Below are 11243 nucleotides of genomic sequence, written 5' to 3'. Positions count from 1 at the left end.
TTATAATCTATCTTATGATGGTTTTGATGGTTTATTGCATTAAAATATAGCTTTTTTTTTTACCTGTAAATAGGGGCAAATAGCTGGAAGTTTCTGTTGACAAGCTTTATGAAGAAGCTGATTTCCTTTTCCAGCAGGACTTGGCACCTGCCCATGGTACCAAAACTACTAGTAACTGGTTTGCTGACCATGGTATTACTGTGCTTGGTTGGCCAGCCAACTCGTCTGACCTGAACCCTATAGAGAATCTATGTGGTATTGTCAAGACGACAATACAATACACAACATACAACAACATAACAGACGAGCTAAAGGCCGCTGTCAAGAAGGTCGACATTTCTGTATTACACATTCCTTATTCTAATATTCTAATATTTTAAGATATGGATTGAGATCCATGGATGGATCCATGAGCTGTAAGTCATAATGATCAAGATTAAAACAAAAAGGGCTGAAATATTTCACTTTATGTGTAATGAATCTAGAATATATGAAAGTTTCACTTTTTTGAATTTAATTAAGAGGAAAAACCCAACTTTTTTTAATTCTAATTTTCTGAGATGCACCTGTATGTGAAAAAAATAAATCATATCCCCTCATAAATTTAACCCTTCAGATTCTCCGGTGAGTCAATGGCCCCTTTCTCCCTGTCCTCCAGACTTCACATTTCACCAACAAAATTACTCCATAAATTGACTAACATAAAGGAAAACTATCTTTTTCTGGGGGAAGATACACCCTGGTTAGGTTTGGTTTCCCGATTTAGGCTTTGATGTCTGGAAGTATGCTGATTAACCATTCTCATTCATTTTTAACCTTGATTATTTATGTTTTTTTGTCTACATGCTTTCAAAATGTGAATTTGGCAGCTGAACCTTTTAAACAAAATTCATGAGGGTTGAGGATTGGGTAATGTCTCTCCAAACTAAACTTAAAAGGTGGCAGCTCTATTAATATGTGACCAATGAAGGTAAACCTTCGTTGGATAACTATGACCTGGATGACTGAGAATCTCCATAGACATCTATTAATATGTGAACAAGATGTTTATTTGTACTGTTCCAAACTGACACTCAATGAGTAAACCTTGGAGAAAAAGAAAAGCTTTATGTTTTATATCATTTAAATTAGGAATATTGTGTACAATCACATGCCATCAAAGAGTGGAACATTAAAAAGCTCAAAATCTGAGCGTCTTTTCAGTAAATAAATCCTTTGCGCCAAATCACCAGCTGACGGCAAGAGGATTCACTGTAACCTACTTCCGTTTTCGATTTAATACCATTATTTAACCCGCGAAAATACTTCTATAGTTATTTTGAAAGTTTCACCAATACTTGTGGTGCAACTTGGTATAAAACAGCGGACTTGGCTAGCACGGTCCTTACTGCAGGTAGGAGATACAACCTGCTGTCTGGTGAAGTCTTTCCGAATCCGTCAGGACTTGAAAGCAGCGCACGCAGCGCGTCACGTGCTTGTGCGGGTGGGGGCGGAAGTGGAGCTCTTGTCTTCCTTTCCCATCCCACCCCACCTTCGCTCGGATACTGAATGGAACTGGTAAGACAAAACTCTCCTGCTTCAACTTCTTCACTGCGGCCTCGTTGTAACTCTCGGTGACGCTGGAAGCTGTTTACGCGCTCTGTTTGTCTCATGTCCCTCCTGATCCACCAGGCTCAGCTTTCCTTTGCCTTTCTTCCATCTTTAAGCCTCATTGTCATGCAAATAGGCTATGGGATAACTTTCGTTATCATTGTCCTTGTAGATTGTAGAATGTTGCAAAGAGGCACATGCTTTATGTACTGTTCAGTAATGCAGAAGTTCCTCGTAGGATTATTTACTTTGAGACAAAGTGTGTTCTGACGGTAGAGTAAAACTTGTTCAAACTCCTCAGGCGCTGCGGAGCCCCCCCTCACTGCCTTTAACAGTCAGTCCTTCAGGACAGCAATGGATCACGCTGGAGCCACTGAGGGCCCTGGACAAGCCAGAAGACCCTCCAGTTCGTCCTCTGGGACACCCATGGGTGCCGAGGGACAAACAGCACAGAGGCCCAAAGTAAAGATAACTCCCTTCCACAGCTCACCCATAGCCAGTAGTGATGGAGGTCATCGCAGCAAACGATCAGGAGCAGTTTTTGGGAAACCACTGGCATCTCCTGGCAGCCTGTTTCTGGACACACCTGGTGGGCTGACTGCTCCACCTGTTGGACAGAGACTTGCTGCTTCTGCTGCTGCTGCTGCTGCTGCTGCTTCTGCTGCTGCTGTTGCTTCGGCTTCTGCTGGGAGCCCAGAGGGACAAACTCACAGTTCAGGCACTTTATTCGCCACTACAGGAGAAAAAACACCTGTTGTCAAGGTAAACACACATACTGATGAGTGTTGTATAGCACTTTTTAAAATTAATTTCTGTTATAATTTTTTAAACGCCAACCACAAGTTGGAAATCTCAGTGATAACATGAGAAAGGAAGACAGAAACAATACTGATGGAGAAATCTGTGTGGATGGACTAATAAATTGTAAAATAAAAAAGAAGGTTGGAAGAGTGCTCAGTAAGGGAAAACCTCCAGTATGGAATTTCTCAGTAAAAGGCATCAGAAAGTTAATTTTGTTAAGGTAATATAATTTGTTATTTATCTTTTATATCAATTAAATGAAAGTACAGATTATTTTTGCACATTTTCTGTTCATTTTGTGCTGGAGAGCTGCAGAGAAACATAGAAAAGTTAGAGAGAAAGAGATTGACATGCATTCCTAGGTCAGAATCCAACACGCAGATCTCTCTCTCTCTCTCTCTCTCTCTCTCTCTCTCTCTCTCTCTCTCTCTCTCTCTCTCTCTCTCTCTCTCTCTCTCTCTCGGTTCAGTTTGGTTGGTGGGAAATGTCAGTGGACAGCCATTTTCAGATCTCCCAGAGGTGTCAGGCTGGACCACTCTGCCTACTAATTGGAAGATGCTGTTGGTGTGTGAATGTTAATTTCTGTTTCTGATGAGCAGTTAGCATGTTACCTCTGCCATCAGTGTATGAATGGGGTGAATTTGATGTAGGATAAAAGCGCTTTGAGTGGTCGGAAGACTAGAACAGTGTTATACAAGTTACCATCTTGGCTTGGCTTGACTTGACTTTGTGCTGGGAATCATTGTCCAGTCTGAGGTCCTGAGTGCTCTAGACCAAGTCTTTATCAAGGATATCTCTGTACTTTGCTCCTTTAAGCTTTCTCTGGTTCTTTGAAGAGTCTTGGTTGTTACAAATTTCTTACATTTAACAATTATGGAGGCCACTGTGGTCTTCAGAACTGTCAATGCAACACATTTTTGGGTAGCCTTCCCTAGATGTGTGCCTCGATTAAAAACCTGAGCTCTGCAGGCAGTTCCTTGGACCTCGTGGCTTCTTTTTGCTATAGGCCTAGACTGCCGGGGGATTTCCCATGATGCACTGAGCTCCTCTCTCCTCTACTTTCTCTCCCTCTGTATGCAACCTCATCCCATTATTGCATGTTACTAACACAACTTCTCCCCTTTCTGGCAGTCTTGTGCTTTCTCGTCTCTCTCCTCTCTCCTATCACTTCCTGCAGGTTTTCTGGCTCTGGAGCTGTGGAGTCTGGATCTGTGGTTGCGGGTCACCTGCTGCCCCCGTGTTCCTGCTCGACACCCTCTGCTGCAACGACTATTGTTGCTAGTCTTATTGTTATTATTGTTATTATAATCATTAACATTACGATTGTTACCATTAACACTATTATAAATATCTGTACCATTTTTCATTTAGTCTATAGCAACATCACCTTCACTGTCTGTACCTCTGTGTGTATATTGTGTAGGCTGCAAAATAACAAAATGTGTCAAAAATGCATAACTGGTATACTAACTACTGTACTAATGAATTTAAATGTAATAACTAGTTTGTTCTTGCCTTCACCTTTCTCATTTATTAAATAAATAATGAAATAGGTTTTCTTTTTTTCCTCCAAAGCCTGGAGGCAAGAAGGCCCCAAAGTCAAGCCTGATACATTCACAGATGTCTGGACCACCATCTAACACTGAGCTTTGTCACAGCCAGAAAGGCAAAGAGGGGAAAGCTGTCTTCACGTCCATGAAACCTCAGTCAGGTTGTTGATACTTTCTTTTGCACACTTTATTAGTTGAATCTAACTTTTAAAAATACCTGATGCAAAACAGGTTGCAGCAATTTGACCAATAATTCTGGTGCAATTTTTAGAAATATGTCTAGACAATTAGCTTAGCTCAACTTGTATGCAAAATACAATATCTCTCTGTTCTGTTGCATTTAAATGATTGATATTAGCAGATATTAGCATAATATATATATATATATTTTCTCCCTATACTGTGTGATTGTATTTTACTATTATAAAATAGCTAAAATTCTGATAAAAGTCTCATACTCATCTTTTGATCTTAAACCCAAATGTCTTCAGTGAACAACAAAAAACAAAGGAATTTGCCTTACCGTTCTAATACTTTTGGAGGGGACTGTATGCTTTTTTAAAGCTTTTGTTGTTTTACTGGTGGTGTTGTGAGTTACAGCCCATTAATGTCAAGGTTTCATTGATGAATTAAATCATGTAGTAACATGTTTTCCATGCAGTAATAATCAGTTTTTAAAGTACACGCTTGGCCCTTTGATGTTACATGTAGTCTCAAAGGTGAATTTTGAGGTATTATGTCCTCATGATGACTTCTGGCCTCCATGTAACCTCACTCTGTGTGCCCTTCTTAGCTGTGAAGAGGAAGAAGAGGAAGATGGGAATGTACAACCTGGTCCCCAAGAAGAAAGCCAAGGCCCTTAAACAGCAGGAGAAGGCAGGTCCACTTATTTATTCATGTGTGTCAGACCTCCTGTCAGTAACCCAGAAGAGCAAATTAATGCCTCAAACAACATGTTCACTTTTGCATAAAATAGATTTTTCAAATTATGTTTATAAACCAGAGGCAGCATTGATCTGTTATTAGGAGGTAGTATACATCAATCTTTCTACCAGCTGGCTCAGTAAAAGAAATAAAATAAACCCCCCATTGCATACTTGGATACTTGATAGTCATAATATCTGTTTCATACATTCACACCCTTGCTTTAGTTCACATAATGCCACTATATATCCACTATGTGCAGCCACTAGATCAACGGAGGCAGAAAAGAAAATCTGAATCTGCACTTATCTATCTATTAATCTTTATTTCTATTTCTATCTTTTATGGAATACTAATACATACAAATGTCATTCTGTGTTTTAATCAGAAAGAGCAGCCAGGAGCCTGCGTGGAGAAGAACCCAGCTGTAGCAGAGGAGAAGCCAGTAATTCTACCAGAGACTCTGAATGCTGTCAGAAATGAAATGCTGCTGGAGGTTGAACCTGGAGATGGCAGCCATGTTGAATACACTGAGCTGGCTTTGGACTATCTGGACCTTAAAGCTCAGGAAGAGCTGCTCTTACCCCCCCTGTCAGGTGATAAGAGCATCTCATTGACTCCGTTGGCTTCGTAACATAGATCTAAAGTTATCATGTCCCATTTCTCTTCTACAGAATACAATTTTATAGTCCACTGGTCTGTTTCTTGGTGTGATGTGTGGTGAAATAATGTGATGTGTGTGCGCAGGTGTAGCAGCAAATGCTGAGGTGACAGAAACAGACTTGGCTGAGGAGTTACCGCTGTGCTGCTGTCGGATGGAGACTCCTCACAGTGTAGGCAGCCTGTCCACACTGGATCAGACCTGCATGGCCATGGAGAGCATGGATGGAATGGTAAACTCTGATGTGTCACTTTGATTTTGACATTTTATTAGTATGCCATGTGTGATTTCGAGTGGAATTGCCTTTTAAAGCCCTTTGTACGAGGGTAATCCTTATTGGTATACGTTTCAGTGGAACAGTTTTAGCTGTTTTTCATTCTGGAATCCCAAGGATAGCCCTGAAAGGAAAGCACTGAATATTTGTGATCAGATTAAAAAATCAATGTAATCTGTTGCTGAGTAAGGTTAAGAGGAGTTTAAAAGCACCAATGGTAGTCGAAACCTATTGCTTTTAATGTTATAACAGTATGTTAGGTTATTTTTATAAACGGCTCCTTCATTTCACTCCACAGCTGAGTCGTTGCCAGAGGCGTGTGATGAAGCAGGAAATGATGCGACCCTCGAACACGGTCCATCTGCTGGTTCTGTGTGAGGACCACCGGGCTGGCATGGTCAAGCACCAGTGCTGCCCTGGCTGTGGACTCTTCTGCAGGGCGGTGAGGGCAAACGAAGCACTCTGATACTATAGACACATGGAGACCTGACATTAGAACCATACTGTACATTATTTTGAATCAGGATATCAGTGGTAATCTATGGGACAATTCTAAATAGAAGTCATAACCAAGACTGGGCAGAGGGATGTATTTCTGTTTCTAGTAGGTTATTTCTTATTTCACCTCTTTAATTTAACTTCATTCTCCACCTTATTTTAGTATTTTAGTGTTTACTCACTACTTGAATCTGCTCACCTACAGTTCTCTTTTCCACGCACTCACACACACACACACACACACAAACCTAAATAAGTCTATATGTGAGAAACACTCCCATATCCATCCCCCTCTCATCTCCTTTTCCTTATCCTCTTTCTCTGTGTGCTCTTCCTCCTCTCTCTTTTCACTCTCCACCCTCCCTCATAATGTAAAGCAGTGATTCTCAACGAGGGGAACTTATCTCAAGGTGTACTTAGGCAGTTGTCAGGGGCTACATGGACAGATTGTGCAGTAGCTCAAATAATACGAACTTTTGATTTGATTAAAAATATATATAGACAGCCCAAGTAATTGGAAACAGTCAGAATTTTCAGGTAAAAGTAATGATTAAATACACCCCGTTATGGAGGGCTAAAGATATTGGATAAATGTTCCAACTTAAAATGCCCCCCCATAAGTTTCCCCCCACATTGCTGGTGGTGGCATTGCGGCCCCAGTTGCAAGGTTGCCAGACTGAGCTTGGATACTGCAGTTCTTGACCTTCAATAGTTCTCCTGTTCCATCCCACAGGGCACCTTCATGGAGTGCAGGCCACATGGCAGCATCTCCCACCGCTTTCACCGCGACTGTGCCTCCATTTTGAAGGATCTCAAGTTTTGCCCCCACTGCGGAGAGGATGCCAGCGGGGCAAAGGAGATCACAATGTTAAAGGCTGCACCGTCACCCTCTGTACCCAGATCCAAGCCCGGGCCATCACTTCCAGCTGTTCCCACTGTAGCCACCCTGCCATCCGTACCAACCACGCCTGCTGTTCCACAGATACTCAGAGCTAAGAAGACCAGCAAGCCACAGAGGAGCAGAGATGAGAGCCCGAGCAGGTACCACAGGACTGACGCTGCTTATCTAACGTCATCTCCTCATATTGAAATCTCTACACTCACAATTAAATGACAGTTCATGTTAATTACAACTGGGGTAAAATAAAACTCTTACTACTTGCTTTTTCTCTGCAGTTTAGAGGGCGAGGCTGTGTGTGCTGCAGATAGAGTACCTAAAGAGTCACTGGAGAATATTCTAATGGCACTGGATGATGAGAAGTAAGGTTCACCATTTAAATATTTTGTTTTCAAAAAAGTGCAGTGTGGGGCAACAGTTTGCACTTTGATAATTGATTGAGACCTTTTATTCTTTTTAGCCTGAAACCAAAGAAAGTGAAGTATCCAACTAGACAACTGTACATCTCTGCAAAACAAGGAGAGCTCCAGAAGGTCATTCATCTCCTAGGTAACTCAAATATGTTATTTGACATAAAACGGCTTCAGTTACAATTAAAGCTGCAAACAGCGATGAACGGGCCCTTGCGCCTTCATGCGTGTCGGGGCGTGCCATGCGTGCCTGGTCCCGAGGTTGGTCTGAATGTGGCGCTAGGCACAACTTTTCATCGCCAATGTCTTTACGATTATACTGCGATCCATTCATTCTGTGGGAGTTAAAGTATGGAGCCTGTAAAATGGCGAAATTTGCTCATTCAGTTCAAAATAGCTGACTTCTTGTTAGGCTTATCGTATGGCTCCAAGAGGCTTTTTTTGTGTCTTGGGATGATACGGGTCTGCCACAAATCTTTTGTGCATCTAGGTGAAGGGTAAAGCTGGGGCTCCTTCATTAAAAATCTGTAGGGGCCGCTATGGTGCTATTTTGCCACACCCATGCTTATATCAGACATAAACCTTTGCCACTTCTGACATTTGTACAAAGAGTTTTTGAGCACCTCTAGGGCCTCAAATGTGATCCATTTGCGAGAAGAAAAAGAATAATAATTCCTTGCAATTTAATAGGGTCCTTGCACAATTTGTGCTTGGGCCCTAATAACTCAATGTATCTTTTTTAGCATTTGCATTATCACACTAATAGAACAAACTTTGTACATTACAGTTGCTGGGAAGGACCCCAACTTTTCGATGGAGGGCCAAAACAGAGGCACCCCCCTTCATGCAGCAGCTGCTGAGGGTCACCAAGAGATCTGCCACATGCTGGTCCAGGTGAGGAGATTACAAGACAGGCCTAATACAAAAGGCTTTGTAAATATTATGACATTTAAGCTTTTATTATCTTTTATTTTGACCTCATATTTTTAAATACATTACCTTTGTCTACACACGTCCAGTACTGTGCAAAGGTTTTAGGCAGGTGTGTAAATAACACATGGTAGCTTTGCTTTAATCTTGAGAAGCTGCAGTCTCTATTTACTGTAATTTACACTGTACATTTCCAGCTAAACTGAAGCTTATTGTTGGCCATTTTCTCTCTGCTCGCCTGCCAGTCACTGGTCTGCAGAGTTATGCGTGCATGTCGCAGCGCTGTTTTTATTCCCCTATCTATCAAGTCGGCGAAAGTCAGCCAGTTATCTCGAGCGCACCTGTAGACTACTAGTTATACAGCGTGGTAACTTCGACAGCTGTTTTCCAAAGTTAACATAGCTATCCTTATTAGCTAGCAACAAAAACAGGCAAAGGTGAATGGTGTAGCCATGGCAAAAGCCAGCAGTTGCCTGCTTGTAATGTCTCAGGTAATGCAAACAGGTCCACTTCTGCTGTGCAATATTTGCCCCATATTTCCTCTACCACCCCTGGGTGGAGTCTCCACTCCCCAGCGGGAGGCGTCTGGCGGGAGAGGTAGCCACCACGTTCTGTTGTCCTGGCAAGTACATGGCCTTGAGGCTGGCCAAGCGGGAGAAAGCCCATACCAGGAGTCGCCATGCGACCTGTAGCGACGTGGCCGACCTGGTGCCTCCTTGCCGATTTACATGGTAGACAGCTGATGTGTGTCGGATCGAACAAGAACATGCCTGCCTCTCCAATGTGGCAGGAACTCGTCCAGCGCCAAACCGATAGCCCGCTGCTCAAGCACATTTATATGCTCCATCCTTTCCTGGCTCGTCCAGAGGCCACTCACTGCCCTGTGCTGCCACGCTGCCCCCCACCCTGTGGGCGACGCGCCGGTTACCACTACCTCCTAACGCGATGGGATCAAACCCAGTGAGATGCCCTTGGACAGATATGCCCCATCTCTCCATGGCCGTAACACTAGTAGGCATCGGGAGGACACCCTGACTCTCTTGGATCTGTGTAATTGCGGATCTGAATGGAGGCCATTGATCCAAATTTGGAATGGTTGTAGGCCCAGTGGCACCACTGATAGAGGTAACAGAGGTCAACATACCCATCAACCTGAGAAAAAGGCTGTACCTCAACCTCCTGTCCCTCTGGAAATTACGGAGAAGCTGGAGTGTTGCCTCTCCCCGCCGTGAAGTTGGGAAGGCCAGCATGTGACAGGAGTCCAGGGTTAATCCAATGAACACCACCCTTTGGCTGGGTATCAGACAGCTTTTGGCGTAATTGACGGTAAGGCCCAACCTTGTCACATGACATAGAAGGGAGGCAGTGTCCTGCTCCACCTGTTCCCCCCTCAGAGCACATATAAGCCAGTCGTCCAGATATGGGAGGATCTGCATACCACTGGCTTGCATCGGGGCCAGTGCTGCCCGCATGCACCTCGTGAAGACCCTTGGGGCTAGGGAAAGCCCGAATGGGAGCACCTTGAACTGATGGGCCACGCCTTTGAATGCAAAGCGCTGTCTCAGTAGGGGTGTAGGCCCCTGAAGGCTAGCAAACTGCTGCCTAGTTTGTTTAGCCTGGATTCCCCGCTCCAAAGCCTGCTGCGCTGCTGGGCCGAACAGCTCCCCTGGTACTACAGGGAGAGTGCGTAGGGCCCTCCTGCCTTGCTCCAAAAGCGGTGATTGGGCCAGCCAGACCTGGCGACGAGCCAAGGTAAGTGTTGCCATTAGCCTACCAAGCTCTCTAGTCATAAGGGCAAACGCCTGCAAAGCTGCATCACTGAGGCTCTGGACGGAGGATTGCACAGACTGGGACAGAGCTAATATAAGGTGGGAAAAAGAGTTTCCAATACGGCCAATACGTGCCGCTGTATCATAACCTCTCACCAGAAAGTCATCCGTAATGCAACACTGCGGCCTAGGACAGCGAGCATCCGGTCTCAACACTTCAGTGGGTGACACAATGAGGGACGCGATAACTGGCTCCACAGCCGGCATCTGGCCCAGCCCGTAACTGCTGGCATTCTGCATGGCAACCAAGGCCCTGCCGTCAGTTGTATGGTGAGAAAAAGCCTTGGGGTCTGGCCAGCATTTGTGGAGCTCCTCAATGTATGGCTGGGAAGGTGGCACAGAAAAACCCGCCTCAGGTGGGAGATGCCTAAAGAATGCACTAGCTGTGGTACCTGCAATTGGTGCTTCATCCAAGCCCAAGCGTGCCAGTGCCATACGGACCACTGACTTAATTGTAGCATGGGCAGCCTCTGAGCCTGCTCTGGACCCGCTCCCCGTCTGCCGGTGTCAGAAGCACGGGTGGAAGCCTTCACTTCTCCCTTCCCAGGTCTGTCCTTGCAGAGCTGGCTGCAGGAAGCCCTTGTAGACAGGGCATCGTCATCCAATCCTTGAGGGGTGGGGCTCCCGGCTGGGCTGTCCACACTGCTTGCAGCCCCCCTGCCTGGCTGAAGGTTAAGGAGCAACCCCTTAATCTCAGCGAATTCTGAGGCTAGTGTGTCTACCTTGGCTGCCAAACCATCCACCTTCTTGGCTTGCTTTCTAGGGGGAGCACCTGAAAGCGGGGTGCGATTATGTCTACTCCGCACCTGTGAGGCCACACCAGATGAAGGTGTTACGCCCCTGTAAAAGGGGAAATAGAAAGTACGACACGGACACGA

General features: G+C 44.5%; 1 protein-coding gene across 1 annotated transcript in view; it reads left to right on the top strand.

Annotated features, from left to right (window-relative positions):
• The first annotated feature begins 1466 nt into the window (after nucleotides 1–1466).
• LOC119891667 (histone-lysine N-methyltransferase EHMT1-like) overlaps nucleotides 1467–11243 on the top strand; it is an 11858-nt gene continuing 2081 nt past the window's right edge. The window contains exons 1-14 of the mRNA XM_038703458.1: nucleotides 1467–1557; nucleotides 1892–2352; nucleotides 3967–4102; nucleotides 4735–4817; nucleotides 5254–5461; nucleotides 5613–5758; nucleotides 6099–6242; nucleotides 7032–7339; nucleotides 7475–7558; nucleotides 7657–7745; nucleotides 8394–8593; nucleotides 9041–9244; nucleotides 10173–10288; nucleotides 10913–11036. Of these exons, the coding sequence (XP_038559386.1) occupies nucleotides 1945–2352; nucleotides 3967–4102; nucleotides 4735–4817; nucleotides 5254–5461; nucleotides 5613–5758; nucleotides 6099–6242; nucleotides 7032–7339; nucleotides 7475–7558; nucleotides 7657–7745; nucleotides 8394–8593; nucleotides 9041–9244; nucleotides 10173–10288; nucleotides 10913–11036 (2250 nt within the window). The 5' untranslated portion in view covers nucleotides 1467–1557; nucleotides 1892–1944. The remainder of the gene's footprint in view (nucleotides 1558–1891; nucleotides 2353–3966; nucleotides 4103–4734; nucleotides 4818–5253; nucleotides 5462–5612; nucleotides 5759–6098; nucleotides 6243–7031; nucleotides 7340–7474; nucleotides 7559–7656; nucleotides 7746–8393; nucleotides 8594–9040; nucleotides 9245–10172; nucleotides 10289–10912; nucleotides 11037–11243) is intronic.

Source organism: Micropterus salmoides, unplaced genomic scaffold (genome assembly GCF_014851395.1).
Source record: "Micropterus salmoides isolate LMB-PRFRI ecotype aquatic unplaced genomic scaffold, ASM1485139v1 Ms_hic_scaffold_7, whole genome shotgun sequence".
NCBI lineage: Eukaryota > Metazoa > Chordata > Actinopteri > Centrarchiformes > Centrarchidae > Micropterus > Micropterus salmoides.
This window is presented reverse-complemented; position numbering and strand designations above follow the sequence as displayed.